Here is an 18,010-nt window from a genome sequence, read left to right as displayed (position 1 = left end):
GCTAACCATTGTGCCACCTATAATTAATTAAATAACCCCCTGGAATAAAATACTATCAAAAACCGTTCAGGGAAGGAAATCTGCCATCTGTACCCGGTCAGGCCAGCATGTGACTGCAGACCCACAACAACATGGCTGACTTTTAACCCCTCTGAAATGGCCGAGCAAGTCACTTAGCTGCATTGGGATTAATAAATGTCGGCCTTGCCAATGGCACCCACATTTTAAAAATGACCAAGCCCCCCCACCCCGCCGCCAAAGTACCACCCAAAAGATTTGGAGGAAAATGTTTTTCAAAATCATTTTTTTGAAATAAAATTGAATATTATTGAAATTATTTTTCATTCCAGGTGTACGCTGTTCAAGATGGCTGGCATGGGAGAAGGGAAAAGCAAGAAAGGAGACAACGGGATTGGAAATGCCATTGACTTTGTCCTTTCGAATGCCAGGCTGGTGCTAGGTGTTGGTGGAGCAGCTATGTTGGGCATTGCAACGTTGGCCGTTAAGAGGGTAGGGCCCTCATTTTCTTTCAGCATTTATCTGTTCTGCTCCCTCCTCCAACTCCACATTCTCCTTCTCAAGCTCAGGTTCCGTAGAGAGACTGGCCTCCCATTTTGCAACCTCAGTAAACTTGAGCCGGTCCAAAACTCTGCTGCTTATGAGCTGACTTGCACCAGGTCTCGTTCGCATCTCGCCCTCGCTCTCGTTGATCAATGGCGGTTCCTCGTCTGGCAGTTTGCTCAATTGTAATATTTTCATCCTTGTCTTTACACCTCTCTAAGGCCTTGACCACCCTATCTCTTTAGCTCCTTCCAGTCCTACAACCCTCCAGCACCTCTGCACTCATAAGGTTCCGGATAGTGGATGACTTCCATCACTCCACCATTGGGAGCTGTGCATCCAGCTGCCTAGCCCCTCCGATCTGGAATTGCCTCCCAACATTTCTGTCCCTTTAAAGACACCCTTAAACGCCACCCATTTGACCAAGCTTTTAATCAATTGTTCTAATGTTGCTTTGTGTCAGATTTAGTTTGATAGCAATCCAGTGAAGAACCTTGGGACCAACATTGCTTCTAATTTCTGTTGTTGTGTACAGCCTGTTCATTAAGCATCATGGCCTAAGCAGGAGATGTTAAAATTGCTAAACAAAGAACAAAGAAAAGTACAGCACAGGAACAGACCCTTCGGCCCTCCAAGCTTGTTCCGATTATGGTGCCTGAACTAAACTTAAAAAAAACCTTCTGTCCTTGCTCTGTCCATATCCCTCTATTCCCTCCCTATTCATGTACCAAACTAAAGAATGTTTTTCTTTACTCGATAATGGTAATGTCACTGGACTAGTGAGCCAGGATATCACAGTGGCACAGTGCTTAGCACTGCTGCCTCAGAGCGCCAGGGACCCAGGTTGAATTCTAGTCTTGGGTGACTGTCTGTGCGGAGTTTGCACGTTCTCCCCGTGTCTGCGTGGGTTTCCTCCGGGTTCTCCGGTTTCCTCCCACAGTCCAAAAATGTGTAGGTTAGGTGGATTGGCCGTGCTAAATTGCCCCTTGCTGTCCATAGAGCCTGGGTAAGATGCTCTTCAGTGAGCCAGTGCAGACTCGATGGGCTGAAAGGCCTCCTTCTGCACTGTAGGAATTCTATGATTCAGAGGCCCGGGTTAATGCTCTGGAGGCATGGGTTTGAATCCCGCTACAGCAACTGGTGGAATTTAAATTCAATCAATAAATCTGGAATTAGAAACATAGAACATAGAAAAACTACTGCACAAAACAGGCCCTTCGGCCCCACAAGTTGTGCCGAACATATCCCTACCTTTTAGGCCTATAACCCTCCATCCTATTAAGTCCCATATACTCATCCAGGAGTCTCTTAAAAGACCCTATTGAGTTTGCCTCCACCACCACTGACGGCAGCCGATTCCACTCGCCCACCACCCTCTGTGTGAAAAACTTCCCCCTAACATTTCCCCTGTACCTACCCCCCAGCACCTTAAACCTGTGTCCTCTCGTAGCAGCCATTTCCACCCTGGGAAAAAGCCTCTGAGAGTCCACCCGATCTATCCCTCTCAACATCTTATATACCTCTATTAGGTCACCTCTCATCCTACGTCTCTCCAAGGAGAAAAGGCCGAGCTCCCTCAGCCTATCCTCATAAGGCATGCCACTCGATCCAGGCAACATCCTTGTAAATCGCCTCTGCACCCTTTCAATCATTTCCACATCCTTCCTGTAACGAGGCGACCAGAACTGAGCACAGTACTCCAAGCGGGGTCTGACGAGGGTCTTATAAAGCTAGTCTCAGCAAATGGTGACCACAAAACTACCATTGATTGTCCTGAAGACCCAAATGGTTCACTAATGTCCTTTAGGGATGGAAATCTGCAGTCCTTACCTGGTCTGGCCTACGTGTGACTCCAGACCCCGCCGCAATGCGACTGACTCGTAACTGCCCTCTGAAACGTTCAGTTCGAGGGCAATTAGGGATTGACAAAAATGCCAGTGAAGTCCACAACCCGTGAAAGAATGAGATAGAAAACTATATGGGCATGCAGTAAATATTGTATGTACCAAGTTGTTCTTGACCAATATTATTACTTTTTTAACCTTCTTCTTACAGATGTATGACCGAGCGATCAGTGCCCCAAGTAGCCCCAGCAAGATGGATTTGAGATCTGGGAAGCAAAGCTGGGAGGAGCCCAGTTGGATTGGGTCATCGCCACGTTTATTGACCAGGGATATGAAATTGAACGTCAGTAGATCGTTACAGACGCTGCCAACTGATAGCATGAGCTTTGAAGCAGGTAAATTGTCGGGGAAAATAAATGATTGACTATATGTATGATGCACTATATCATTATAGGTGGCACAGTGGTTACAAAGAACAGTACAGCACAGGAAACAGGCCCTTCGGCCCTCCAAGCCTGTGCCGCTCATTGGTCCAACTAGACCATTCGTTTGTATCCCTCCATTCCCAAACTGCTCATGTGACTATCCAGGTAAATCTTAAACGATGCCAGCGTGTCTGCCTCCACCACCCTACTTGGCAACGCATTCCAGGCCCCCACCACTCTCTGTGTAAAAAAACGTCCCTCTGATATCTGAGTTATACCTCGCCCCCCTCACCTTGAGCCCGTGACCCCTCGTGATCGTCACCTCCGACTTGGGAAAAAGCTTCCCACTGTTCACCCTATCTACACCCTTCATAATTTTATACACCTCTATTAGGTCTCCCCTCATTCTCCGTCTTTCCAAGGAGAACAACCCCAGTGTACCCAACCTCTCCTCATAGCTAAGACCCTCCATACCAGGCAACGTCCTGGTAAACCTTCTCTGCACTCTCTCTAACGCCTCCACGATCTTCTGGTAGTGCGGCGACCAGAACTGGATGCAGTACTCCAAATGTGGCCTAACCAGCGTTCTATACAGCTGCAACATCAGACTCCAGCTTTTATACTCTATACCCCGTCCTATAAAGGCAAGCATACCATATGCCTTCTTCACCACCTTCTCCACCTGTGCTGCCACCTTCAAGGATTTGTGGACTTGCACACCTAGGTCCCTCTGTGTTTCTATACTCTTGATGGCTCTGCCATTTATTGTATAACTCCCCCCTACATTATTTCTTCCAAAATGCATCACTTCGCATTTATCTGGTTAGCACTGCTGCCTCACAGTGCCAGAGACCCGAGTTCAATTCTGGCCTTGGGTCACTGTCTGTGTGGAGTTTACACATTCTCCCCCGTGTCTGCGTGGGTTTCCTCCGGGTGCTCCAATTTCCTCCCACAGTCCAAAGTTGTGTGGGTTAGGTGGATTGGCCATGCTAAATTGCCCCTTAGTGTCAGGAGGGTAAATGCATGAGGTTATGGGGATAGGGTCTGGGTGGGATCGTGGTCAATGCAGACTCGATGGGCCGAATGGCCTCCTTCTGCACTTGAGATGACTTTTGACATTACAGACACTGTCAGAACTGTTGCTATATAATGAATACTAATTTTATTTTGGCAGTCTTTGTTGTTCAGTCAACTGCAATGTTAAGGGACTTACTATTCTTTATAATACCCCACCAAGACCGGGAAAGAAAAGTTCATCAGGTGGCATTGTTGTAAAATTGAAACATCCTCTCTGCTGTTTTAAAATCTTCCTTTATTTTTTTCTTGGGGTTAAAACTATCTGTTTCAGTTCTCTGTCTGGGTTGAAGGAGTCGTCAAAACATTGTTACTGTCTGAACGGTTTGATTTCCATGATGTACAATTCAGACTTGTACTGTCGGTGTTAAATGAACCAGTTGCATTTACTCCACTCTGTGTCTCCACGCAGGTACTTCCAAAGGTGCTAGCAAGAAAAGCCAAATGGATTTGAAGAAAGCTCGCCTCCGCTTGTCCATGCAGGATAAACTCTTTGTGTACTACCGTAAGCACGTCGTCATCGCGGCTGCGGAAATGAGCCGAGCCAAGCAGGCTGCAATGGACATTTGCACGGAACTGCGGAATTTCATCCACACCAAGCTTCCCGATATGCCCCTCCGGGATATGTATCTCAGTGGCAGTCTGTATGACGACCTACAGGTTTGGGTTTCATCTAATTCCGCTGAGCGGCGGTGTTGCATTGATCTGGGAACAGACTTCCTGTCCACTTTCTCTGTGGCAGAGTGGCATGTAGCGTAAAGACTTAGCAGAAAGACTTAGCAGAAATGTTAGAATGGGGAGATGGAAGTGTGGGGGTTTAACTGATCTCCTGTCCCCCAAATAGAAGGTTAGTTCAAGTCATGATAATGTCGGGTGCCCTGTTGGATCATGCTTGGGCTGTTAGATAAGTCTGGTCTGTGTTTTCTGATTATCATGTTGATGGTAAAGGAAAGAACTTGCATTTATATAGCACCTTTCACTCCCTCAGGGTGCCTCAAGGCTGTTTACAGCAAATAAGGCCGTTTTGAAGTGTCGTCTAATATAGGGCAAAGCAGCAATGAAATTGCATCCAGCAAGGCCCCACAAGCTGCAAAGAGGTAGTGACAAGGTAGCCTGTTTTTATGTTGATAGAGGGATAAATGCTGGCTGTGACACTGGGAGGAACTCAACAGCCCTTCAAATTCATGCCATGAGATCTCCTCAGTCCACTTGAGTGAGCAGATGAGGGTTAACGTCTCATCCGAGAAACGGTGGCTCCAACGGTGCAGCACCTCCTCGGCACTGCACTGGAGTGTTAACCTAGATTGTGTGGCCAAGTCTCTGAAATGGCTCTTAAACCAGTTGATGTGCGACCAACTGAGCCACAGCTGTAACTTAGCTATTGTCTCATTCAAATTCAAGATGTGCAAATGGAGAGTTAGCATGCCCTGGAGTTGGGCTCTGAAATGGTAATGAATTATGTCCCATGCACTCAGCTCTTTTCTGGTCTTCTCCCGGATATTCTGTTTATTTTTAATAATCTCCCTGAGAACCCCGGATGAAAAAACAGGGCAGGGTATTGTCAGAAGTTGAAAAGAATGGAAATTGAAGAGGTAAAAGAGCAAATGGTGATTCAGATGCTGACATGCTCAACTATAGGGAGGAAGGGGTGGCATCGTGGCAATGTCACCAACTAATAATCTAGAGGCCCACTAAAGCTCTGAGGATACAGGTTCGAATCTCACCACAGCAGCTGGTGGAATTTAAATTCAGTCAATAAATCTGGAATTGAAAAACTAGTCTTGGTAATAGTGGTCGGGAAACAATTTTTAAAAAGGGGCGACAAGGTGGCAAAGTGGTTAGCACTGCTGCTTCACAGCTCCAGGGTCCTGGGTTCGATTCCCGGCTCGGGTCACTGTCTGTGTGGAGTTTGCACATTCTCCTCGTGTCTGTGTGGGTTTCCTCTGGGTGCTCCGGTTTCCTCCCACAGTCCAAAGATGTGCGGGTTAGGTTGATTGGCCAGGTTAAAAATTGCCCCTTAGAATCCTAAAATGCGTAGGTTAGAGGGATTAGCAGGTAAATATGTGGGGGTAGGGCCAGGGTGGGATTGTGGTCGGTGCAGACTCGATGGGCCAAATGGCCTCCTTCTGCACTGTAGGGTTTCTATAATTCTATATTGCTGCCTCTCAGCGCCAGGGACCCAGATTCGATTCTGGCCGTGGGTCACTGTCTGTGTGGAGTTTGCACTTTCTCCCCCTGTCTGCGTGGGTTTCCTCCGGGTGCTCCGGTTTCCTCCCACGGTTCAAAGATGTGCAGGTTAGGTTGATTGGCCATGCTAAATTACCCCTCAGTGTCAGGAGGATTAGCAGGGTAAATACGTGGGGTTACGCTAGGGCCTGAGTAGGATTGTTGTTGGTGCAGACTCGATGGGCTGAATGGCCTCCTTCTGCACTGTAGGGATTCTATGATATTTAAGTACAGAGGAACAAATGCGGGGGTCTTGATTGTTCATATACAACAATTGCTACTGTGCAATATGAAATGCCTACAAGGTGGCACTAGTTCAATAATCTACTTCAGGATAAAATGTGTATGAGAATTCAAAATACTCCAGCAGTATTGGTTAGAGCAAGTCTGGTACGGTGTTGGATAGTGTCAAGGAAGGAGCATGTTTACCTCAACTATTCAGAGAGTGGTGAGCCTGGGGAATTCGCTGCCACAGAAAAAAATTGAGGCCAAAACATTGTATGTTTCCAAGAAGGAGTTGGATATAGCACTTGGGTCTAAAGAAAACAAAGGATATGGAGAAAGGTGGGATCGGTCTACTGAGCTGGATGATCAGCCATGATCGTAATGAATGGCGGATCAGACTCGAAGGGCTAAATGGCCTCCTCCTCCTCCTCCTATTTTCTATGTAATAGAAAAGTGTTTGCTTTGGTCACATTATGAAAGTTGCAATAACTTTTTTTACAATAGAAAATGACAATCCAAAAGACACAAGCGACTTGTTGCGGATCTAATCAACTTGGATTTATTAGAATTATTCACCTTATGAGCTGGTAATTCCTGGGTGACAGATTCATAGCCTGTTACGATCCTGCTACAGATTGGGAAGATTCACCCCATAATAGCCAGCTTCTTGAGTTCTTAATCTTTGGGTCATATGAGTGTTGAAGGGCATGGGAAAAACATATTTATAAATATGACCATAAGATACAGGAAGAGGCCACTCCGCCTATCGAGCCAGCTGCACCATTCAGTAAGATTGTGGCCTAGCAGTGTTGGCTGTGAGGAGAGGTCAAATAAACTAGGATTGTTTTCACTGGAAGGATGGAGGCTGAGAGGAGACCTGATAGAGGTCTACAAAATTATGAGAGGCATAGACAGGGTGGATAGTCAGAGGCTTTTTCCCAGGGTGGAAGTGTCAATTACAAAGGGGCACAGGTTCAAGGTGACGAGGGGAAAGTTTAGGGGAGATGTGTGGGGAAAGTTTAGGGGCAATGTGTGGGGGAAGTTTTTCACGCAGAGAGTGGCGGGTGCCTGGAATGTGCTGTCAGAGGAGGTGATGGAAGCAGACACATTAGCAACATTTAATAGGCATCTGGATGGGCACAAGAGTAGGGAGGGAATAGAGGGATACAGACCGAGTAAGGGCAGAAGGTTTAATTTTTAGTTGGGGCATCATGATCGGCACAGGCTTGGAGGACCGAAGGGCCTGTTCTTGCTGTTCTTTGTTTAACTCCACTCTTTGGGTAAGGGGACCAAAACTGCACACACTATTCCAGGCGTGTTCTAACCAAGGTTCTATACAATTGAAGCAGGCTTTGTTACTCCTGTACTCAAATCCTCTCGTGACAAAGGCTAACAAAGGCCTTTCTTTATCAATGACCCAGTCTTCACTGCTCTCTGCGTAAGAGAATTCCCAAGACTACCGACTCTCTGTGAGAGAAAGTTCCTCTTTATCTCTGCTTCAATATAAATCACCTCTAAACTCCAATAAGTATTGGACCCAAAAAAACCATAGAATCCATATAGTGCAGAAAGAGGCCATCCTCTACACTGACTCTGAAAGAGAATCCCACCCAGGCCCCCCTCTCTGTCCTATCCCAGTAACCCCGTGCATTTACCATGGCCATTCCACCTAACCTGCATATCTTTGGACACTAAGGGGCAATTTAGCATAGCCAATCTATCTAACCCGCACATCTTTGGACACTAAGGGGCAATTTAGCATGGCCAATCCACCTAACCTGCACATCTTTGGATTGTGGGAGGAAACCGGAGGAAACCCACGCAGACACGGGGAGAAAGTGTAAACTCCACACACACTCACCCAAGACCGGAATTGAACCCAGCTCCCTGGCGCTGTGAGGCAGCAGTGCTAACCAGTGTGCCACCGTGCCACTCTAACAAATTCAATATTTCCCAATAAAGACATCTCGGGAATTAGCCTAGTTAGCCTCCTCATAACTGCTTCCAATGCAAATATATTCACCTTCTGTAGGGAGATCAAAATCATATACAGTACTCTAGGTGCAGTCTCACAAATGCCCCATACAGCTGCAGCAAGACTTCCCTGCTTTTATGCTCCATCCCCTTTGCAATAAAGGCCAACACTCCATTTACCTTCCTAATTACATGCTGTTACCTGCATATTAGCTTTTTGTGATTCATATATGAGGACGTCCAGGTCTCTCTGTATTGCAGCATTCTGCAATCTCTCTCCATTTAAGTAATTTCTATCTTTGGTCTCTAATATCTTTGGTCAGTAATATACATTGAGATCCCAGCACTGATCCCTATAGCACTCCACTCGTTACAAAATTATCCGTTTATCCTAACTCTCTAGTTTCAGACCAACATTTCTCACCCAAACTGAATGTGAAATTCAATCATATTATGATCACAATTACTGTGAGTTAATTAACTAACCGTATGCTCATTACATGTTACCAGGTTCTGTTCCAGAATATGTTGTCGAAGAATCTGCCCTGAATATACTCAATGAACTCAAATCTACTTGGAATTTTATCATCTTGATTAGTGATATTTTATGGCGTTCGCATGTTGCTAAATGCTTGTCTTGATAAAATCACGCTCTCCGTCCTATCAATTGAGTTTACTTGTGTCTGATCCTTTAGGTGGTGACTGCAGATCATGTCCAACTGATGGTTCCATTGATCCTAGAAAAGAACCTCTGGGCTGCAATCCCAGGGGAGGAGACCATTATGAATGTCCCTGGGTTCTGGCTGGTCCGCAGGGAAAACATGGAATATTTCCCCCGCGGCAGCAGTTACTGGGACCGCTGCATCGTGGGTGGTTACCTCTCACCTAAAGTCGTCAATGAGACATTTGACAGGGCCTTGTCAGGGACCATCAATTGGCCAGCTATAGGCAGCATCTTGGACCTTGTCATTCGACCGGTGGTCCCGTCCGAAACGCTGACTTTAGAGGTTCAGTATGACACGAGTAAAACATTATTTATTGAGTTCTTGCCATTGATTGTGATGGAGGAGACCATGCTGATTGCCAAACCGCACCGGGACGGACGCTACGAAAACATGTGGCGGCAAACCTTCCGAACCACGGAGACCGTCAAGCTGCGGGCCCTGGACGAGAGGGACGGAGGCTGTCGCTGCTGCTGCCTGAAGATACTGAAAGCCATCTGCAAGTCCAGCCCTGTCCTCAACAAGCTGACCGCCAGTCAGCTGACCAACGTGATCCTCCACGGTTGCGAAAAGGAACCGGACTGGTCACCGGACTTGCTGGCCGATAAATTCCTGCTGATTCTCAAAGAGCTGATAAGCTACCTGGAGCAAGGCTTCTTGCCATGCAGCTTAGATACCAAAGTCAACCTGTTTTTGGAACTTAAAGACGAAGAAATTGATGAATTGGGGTACATGCTGTACTGTTCCTTGTCTGAACCTGAGACGTTGTTAAACACATGAATTCGTTTTGTAGTAGGCACGATGAAGAGGTTCGTAATTTGATATTTATCAGGGTTCACCAAATGGCCACGTTAGAGTGCTGTTAAACATTTAATAACCCACTTCGCCAGGTGACTCTCAATTCTGGATTTCCTCAACTTGTAACCATGATCAAAAGTTGCATGAAAGGGGAACTATAATCTTGTGGGAAGGACATCCAGTGTTGTTTACTATTTAAAAGAAAAAGGCAATTAGGCTCGAACTGAATGGTATTTTGTCCTTCTAATGAACAAAACGTGAAAGAAGTGTTCACGCTTCCCATTAACACTTAAAATGTAAAAAATTAAAACAAATGTCATTTTGAAAGTCTTGGGACAAAATTTTCAAAGTCGCAGCTGTCAATAAAATCAACTTGACTGAGATCCAGTAACATGTTCCACTGGTTCTGTTTTTTTCAAAAAAACAAAATACATGTCCAGAACGGAGGATACAAACAGTGCTCATGTTAACAGTGTAAGAGTTATAGAAACTAACTAGTCAAGTAGATAGTCACAGTGGCAATATTACCTTCCACTTGAGAAGCAGTTCCAGTCCACCACCTCTCAGAACTAAGTACGTGAGGTGGAGATGCCGGCGTTGGACTGGGGTGGGGCACAGTAAGAAGTCTCACCACACCAGGTTAAAGTCCAACAGGTTCATGTGGAATCACGAGCTTTCGGAGCACTGCTCCTTCATCAGGTGAGTGATTCCACTCACCTCATGAAGGAGCAGTGCTCCGAAAGCTCGTGATTCCACATAAACCTGTTGGACTTTAACCTGGTGTTGTGAGGCATGTTACAGGACTAAGTACTGTATGGAACTTGAGGGCGGTGAGTCTTCCCGTGAACATACTTCCCTCTTGCGTCATCAATTCATTGACGTAAACATTTCCCACACCTAATTGCAGGAAAATTGGCTTCTCCTCGCCAAATTAACCACTTACAGCAAAAGCGCCAATGGCGAAGATTTACTTTGAATGTGGGCCCCAAATGGTGTGGAGCATTTATACCATAACTGACCAGTTTGCATAAGTGGCCCATTCCTTCATTGTAAACTCTTATGTAAAATGACAAATTCAGTTGTTTGTGAAGGGAAAAATTGAGTTTTCTTTGTTAAACTCAAAAGGAGATGCAGTTTATCCTTCTGCTTTTAGAGTTCATACACTAAGCTAAAGTGACTGTTACTGCAGACCTTTTTGCACTCATGTTTACTCTCAGCCCATCCCATAATGACTTGTACATCCAGCAGGCTGCATCGATTCTCTTCAACTAGAAATGTTTGCGTGCTTTAATCAACACCCATGGTGAGTAGCACCACCCAAACCCGTTTCTCTTGTTCAGACGCTGCCAGAATTACCGGATGCCTCCTGTCCCTTTTCTCGTTTTAATATGAAGATGTTCTGACCAATGAAATTTGACCATTAGTGACACCACGAAGGGAGCGAAGTTCCCACTCTGTCCACCGTGTCGAGGCCAGGTGGCTTTCTGCGGAAAATGACCTCTTCCTGTGCAGCTTTTAAAAATGTGGATGAATGAGTGCTGGCTCATTCCAAGAACCAAACACAATCATCCTTTTTATAATTTCTGTGCTGCTGCTTTCATGATTTATCTCAGGGGCTTCCAGGTTTCTTGGGTACGAGTCCTTTACACAACGTTGGCTTTCAAAGACACAGTGAAATTCCTGTATAATGTCATGGTCTTGTTTTTTTTAAAAAACCATCCTTTCCTTCAGTGTTTTTGATAAGTTGCCTTTTCTGGTGCTTACCTCCCATCTCTTTTAGACTCCCTAGTGTGGGTCCCGTAGACCCCCCCCCTGCAGGTTTAAGATCGGGTTGATGCTAAACAGAGTCTCTAATAAATCCAGTAAAGAATTCTGGTGAGCTATTAGAATGTGGAACTCACCACCACAAGGAGAATTTGCGGCAAGTAGTGTAGACACATTTAAGAGGAAACTAGATGAGGTAGCTAGGAATCGAAAGATATACCGATAGGTCGAGATGAAGTAGGTAGGCTTAAGTGGAGCATAAACACCGACCTAGTTGGGTTGAATAACCTGCTTGGAAATTGGATGTAATTATACTTTTGCACTCAGTAAAGAGCGTCTCTATTCTCCTTTCTGGGGTGGCACAGTGGTTAGCACTGCTGCCTCACAGCGCCAAGGACCTGGGTTCGATTCCCAGCTTGGGTCACTGTCTGTGTGGAGTCAGCACATTCTCCCTGTGGGTTTCCTCCAGGTTCTCCGGTTTCCTCCCGAGGTCCAAAAGACGTGCTGGTTAGGTGCATCGGCCAGGCTAAATTCCACCTCAGTGCACCCGAACAGGGACTGGAGTGTGGCGACTAGGGGATTTTCACAGTAACTTCGTTGCAGTGTTAATGCAAGCTTACTTGTGATACTAATAAATACACTTAAACAGTGGAAGTGTACGCACTTGGGTTTGAACTCGTTCCCCTCCCTGTTCCTTCCCGATCTCGGGACGTCCACTGCCAAAGGTTCCCGAACAGATGCTGGATAAAACCAAAAGGGGAGCCTCTATTGAGCCACTTATGCACAATGTAGGTTAATCAGCACTGGGGGAAAAAAGACTGCCAACCCGTGCTAAAGAGGAATTAGCAGGAGCTAGGGGATGGGAGGTGGGAAAATGGGAACACGTCCTTTTGTTTTGAAGGAACTATTTTATATATTTGTCAGTTGATTTAATGCTGGATCACTGAGGTTGGTACCAGTGCAGGCGTCAGCTTAAACAGCAAGGGTGCCAGTGGGAGCACATAACGGGTGCCACGATATCTGGGAGGGTACTTCAGGAGAGGAGGAAAAATAGTCCACTGGGGTTCTCATTCTTGATAGCTACTCTGTCATCTGGATGCTGCAGATATGTTCATCGTATGTGGGTAGAATTGGGCTTCTGCAGCCCATTGGTGCTCATTACCCAACTGTGCAGATGAAGAGTGACCAAATACCATAAGGCGGCCGCAGCCTATGGAACTTACTACAGTGGGAATCTCGTCTTTGGAGAAGAAAAATAAATCCTGTTTAAAATATGCAAGATGATGCCAAGCGGTACAGCAAAAATCTCTTGGGAGAATATTTGTAATTTCTATCAATACTTTAAAAGTGATTGCTTCCCTCTCTAGTTATGCACAATAATCTTGTATCGGAATGTTCTGCGCTAAAATAATTATTTGTAATTATGTGCACATTGCTAATGTACAATCTGAATGATTCATTATATTCACAAGTCTTGCCGAGTGATGCATATACCATGGAAAGATTTTGTATCCTCCTCAAAATTAATAATTCCTATGAGTATAATTTACACGAATCTCTGTAACTAAAGGCTTGCTATTCAAAAAGCAAAAACTCAGTACAGCTGTCCTGATAGTTCTGGCCAAAAAACAAACTGAAAGAAGGAACATTAGGCGGCGCAGTGGTTAGCACTGCTGCCTCACAGCGCCAGGGACCCGGGTTTGCTTCCCGGCTTGGGGGGGGTCACTGTCTGTGTGGAGTCTGCATGTTCTTCCTGTGTCTGTGTGGTTTTTCTCCAGGTGCTCTGGTTTCCTCCCACAGTCCGAAAGACATGCTAGTCAGATGCATTGGCCGTGCTAAATTCTCCCTCAGTGTACCCGAACAGGTGCTGGAGTGTGGCGACTAGGGGATTTTCACAGTAACTTCATTGTAGTGTTAATGCAAGCCTACTTGTGACACTAATAAATAAACTTTAAACTTAGAACACTTAAAAGGCAAATATAACCTCTGAGCTAGTATCTGCTAATGATATTTAGCCAATGATTTTCCTTTTAAGCAATCTCTGTAGAACGCTGATTACAGACATAGATTTTTTGCATTTGTACCTAATTATGTTGCAGCTGTAAAGTTTTGGAGTGACTAACTGTACCTGCTGACATTGAGTTGATTGAAGAATATTGCATTTGTAACACAAATACTTAGCAACATTTTGCATGTCACGCACACTGAATTCTGTGCAGCTGTATTCAAAATTCAATTTTCTATTTGTGTTTAAAATTCATCCTGTTTATGTACGGCGACTTATTTTCTTCTTATTAGATTTGAGATTGGAGTGTAATAAAACTGAAGGACATGTCCAATGAATCAGTCAGCATCTGAAAGACTGGTTAATGTTCTGGTTGGAACTTAAGTGCATTCAGGGCATTAGACAGTGCTGTGTCACAAGGTGCTCAGATCATTGATGCCTATATTAAATCTGCACTATGGTTCCTCTTATTCGTCACATGGCTGTTACTAAATAATATAGCCGATGTAACAAAAACCCCTCTTCCTTTAAACTGCTTTATTTTAAATAAAAGCAAAATAGTGCGGATGTTGAAAATCTGAAGTAAAAACCGGAAGTGCTGGAAAATCTCAGCAGGTCTGGCAGCATCAGAGTTAACGTTTTGAGTCCAATATGACTTCTTCAGGACACGCTTTAAATACACTAGTTTGAACCTTGCTGATGTGTGTGTAGCATATGAAATGATTTACCAACCCAACACTAGTTGTTAAATGTGACTGATGTACAAAAGATGGGAAATATTAGAACTTACGTATGTTTAGTTGTGGGTCAAGTTTCCTTGTTTAATCATAAATACTCTCTAATGTACTGTTTAAAACTTAATGCACAAAGTTCAGATGTGCAAAGTGTCACCCAAACCTTCAATTTATTTATAATTTAATAGTACTCCATGTAAGAACCACCATTAGTATAACAGGAGGGTGATGAATAAAGTATCTTGTCTCATAAAATCAGTTCAGAATTGGCCTAACAAGTGAATGTTCTGACCGCTGCAAATTCTAACGAACCTGAAAGAATGGATGGATGCATCCTTCAGCAGCGTGTCTGAATTCCAGGGAAGAATAATGGGGGCATGACACTGGATAACACCCACCGCAGCAAGTACGGATAGAAAGAACTTGCATTTATGTAGCACCTATGTGTCTGCGTGGGTTTCCTCCGGGTGCTGCGGTTTCCTCCCACGTTCTGAAAGACGCGCTGGTCATGGACCCGAACAGGTGCTGGACTGTGGCGACTAGGGGATTTTCACAGTAATTTCATTGCAGTGTTAATGTAAGCCTTACTTGTGACACTAATAAATAAACTTTAAACCTTTCACGACTTCAAGATACCCCAAAGTGCTTTGAAATCAGTGAACGGCCTTTGAGCATCTGTATTGTAGGATTTCAGGGGAAGTTAGATAAACACGAGGGAGAAAAGAATCGAGGGTTATGTTGATAAGAGTTAAATGCAGTAAGGTGGGAGGAGGCTCGGTGCGCTTTGTCTATATAGTGCGCAAGAAACAATACTTTTCACTGTATAGTAATACATGTCCAAAGATGTGCAGGTTTGATTGGCCATGCTAAATTGACGCTAGTGTCAGGGGATTAGCAGGGTAAATATGTGGGGTTATGGGAATAGGGCCTGGGTGGGATTGTGGTCAGTGCAGACTCGATGGGCCGAATGGCCTCCTCCTGCATTGAGGATTCTATGAAGTACGACAGCCAATTTTGCATGTGGCAAAATCCAACAAAAGGCAACATTTGGATGACTCAGTAATCGGATTTTTAGATGTGGATGAGGGATAAATATTAGTGAAGACACAAGAGAGAATTGTGCTGTTCTTAATCGGGCTATGGGATCTTTTCAATCCACCTGGAATGTCCAATTAGTGTCCATTTAAAGACGCCACCTCCATCTACCTCGGTAATGGCTGTTTAGATTTCTTCTTCAGATCTCTGGAATGTATCTTAAACCTATGACTTAGAACAGAATAGAATCCCTCCAGTGGGGAAGGAGGCCATTCAGCCTATAGGTCCTACACCAACAACAGTCCCACCCAGGCCCAAACCCCATAAATGCACATATTTACCCCGTTAATCTCCCTGACATATAAGTTAGTGGAAAGTGATGACTGACCGAAAACAACTAACTGATTATAAATGGAATCCTTACAGTGCAGAAGGAGACCATTTGGCCCATTGAGCCTGCACCGACAACAATCCCACCCAGGCCCTATCCTTGTAACACCATATATTTATCCTCTAATTCCCCTGACACTAAGGGGCAATTTGGCATGGCCAATCCACCTAACCTGCACATCTTTGGAGTGTGGGAGGAAACCGGAGCACCCGAAGGAAACCCACGCTAACTTGGGGAGAACATGCAAACTCTACACAGTCATCCGAGGCCAGAATTGAACCCGGGTCCGTGAGGCAGCAATGCAAACCACTGTGCTGCCCATGATCATAAATTTTGTCAAATATCTGTTTAAAAACAGTTTTACTAGCACAGTGGGTTAGCACTACTACCTCACAGTGCCAGGGACTCGAGTTCAATTCCTGGCTTGGGTCACTGACTGTGTGGAGTCTGCACATTCTCCCCGTGTCTGCGTGGGTTTCCTCCGGGTGCTCCGGTTTCCTCCCACAGTCTGAAAGATGTGCTGGTTAGGGTGCATTGGCCGTGCTAAATTCTCCCTCAGTGTACCCGAACAGGCGCCGGACTGTGGCGACCAGGGGAATTTCACGGTAACTTAATTGCAGTGTTAATGTAAGCCGACTTGTGATTAATAAATAAACTTTAACTTTACCCAGCTGTTTAGGGTCTCCGTTGCAACAATTTAACCTGATTGAACTTGATTCTAGTCAGAGATCATTTTCTATCTTTTGAAATTTGTTTCCTTAATTCTCCCGAACCTTAGAAAGTTTTCCTTCATTTGCAGAATTTGTAGATGCCAATGACAATGAAATTCTGTGCGTTTTATCTAATGAAAGTTGTTTGTTTGTATACTTAGAAATAATATACTCAGAACTATTATTTTGTGTTGTGTTTGTGATATGGTTTTAATGGAGAAATGTTGCTGGCATCCTTCAAAATATTGTCATGGCTTCACATTTAAGCTATTGAAATCCATGTTCACAACTGCCCTGTTCACAGGCTACCGAAATCAGCGGATTTATGGGGAGTGAATTTATTTATTTTAAACCATTGTAAAGTGTTTCTTTGAATAAAGGTGCAACTTTTACCCTCAAGTGCTGTACGTTTGAGCTTTTTTAAAATGTTGATTTTTGTATGTTACGTGATGCCTCAAGTTACAGATCACCCACTTAATTTCTTTGTAATGCCCAATAACGCTCTATTATTCATTCGCAGGATGTGGGTTTCACTGGCAAGCCCAGGATTTATTGTCTATCCCTTGACAAGGTGTTGTTGAGCCACTTTCTTGAAATGGTTCGTTGCGCCATTTCAGAGAGTCCTAAAGGCAAAATACTGCGGATGCTGGAACCTAAAACAAAGACAGAAAATGCTGGAAAATCTCAGCAGGTCCGTCGGCATCTGTGGGGAGAGAATAGAGCCGACGTTTCGAGTCAGGATAGCCCTTCTTCAGAGCTAAAGACAAAATAGGACATGATTTATACTACGAGGGTGTTGGGTAGGGGGGGGGGGGGGGGGGCAGGGGGCTGTAATTGGATGAAGGGAATGTAAATGATACAAGCAAAATACTGTGGACAAAAACTGAAAATCTCAGCAGGTCTGACAGCATCAGTGGAGAGAGAACAGAGCTAACGTTTCGAGTCCAGACGACCCTTTGTCAGAGCTGAGATGTGAATGGAATGTAAATGCTGATGGTAAAGGCTGAGAAAGGTGCCAAAAGCGTCCATTAAGGGAATGAGTGAATATCAGAACAAAGGGAGGGATTGTCAGAGGACAAACAGGAATGTGGCAGTTGGCCCGGGATTGGGGCGGGTGGAGGGAAGGCAGGGTTGGGAAGACAAGATTCAGAAGTGGAAAAATGAAGAATATGAAGTAATAAAAATGGATGAATGAGATGAAAATAAGAAATAAAATAAATGGGGTGAGGGTGGGGGAGAGAGTTCGTGCTCTGAAGTTGTTGAACTCAATGTTCAGACTGGAAGGTAAGAGTCACATGTGAGTCTGGAGTCATGTATCGTCCGGACTTGGCAGAAGTCCTTCTTTGATGAGACATGAGTGAACCAGATGGATTCTTAGAAACTAGAAGCAGGAGGAGGCCATTCGGCCCTTCGAGCCTGCTTCGCCATTCATCTTGATCATGGCTGATCAAAAAATTCAATATCCTGATCCCCCCTTCCCCCCCATATCCCTTGATCCCTTTAGCCCCAAGAGCTATATCTA

General features: G+C 44.8%; 1 protein-coding gene across 1 annotated transcript; it reads left to right on the top strand.

Moving 5' to 3' along the window:
• The first annotated feature begins 366 nt into the window (after positions 1-366).
• Positions 367-10,240, top strand: mief1 (mitochondrial elongation factor 1). The gene is made up of 4 exons (XM_078237422.1): positions 367-510; positions 2,617-2,800; positions 4,317-4,564; positions 9,025-10,240. Exons 1-4 carry the CDS (start codon positions 367-369, stop codon positions 9,829-9,831), a joined length of 1,383 nt encoding a protein of 460 aa, XP_078093548.1. The 3' UTR covers positions 9,832-10,240.
• Positions 10,241-18,010: the final 7,770 nt, after the last annotated feature.

Source organism: Mustelus asterias, chromosome 21, assembly GCF_964213995.1.
Source record: "Mustelus asterias chromosome 21, sMusAst1.hap1.1, whole genome shotgun sequence".
In the NCBI taxonomy this organism is placed as follows: Eukaryota; Metazoa; Chordata; class Chondrichthyes; order Carcharhiniformes; family Triakidae; genus Mustelus; species Mustelus asterias.
Note: the sequence above shows the minus strand (reverse complement) of the source record. Positions and strands in the feature narration are given on the sequence as shown.

Excerpts from the sequence above, each read along its gene's own strand:
- mief1 (XM_078237422.1), top strand. The coding sequence starts at position 367 with ATGGCTGGCATGGGAGAAGGGAAAAGCAAGAAAGGAGACAACGGGATT. Across the intron at positions 511-2,616 it reads CAACGTTGGCCGTTAAGAGG|ATGTATGACCGAGCGATCAG; the intron begins GTAGGGCCCTCA and ends TTCTTCTTACAG. Across the intron at positions 4,565-9,024 it reads GTCTGTATGACGACCTACAG|GTGGTGACTGCAGATCATGT; the intron begins GTTTGGGTTTCA and ends CTGATCCTTTAG.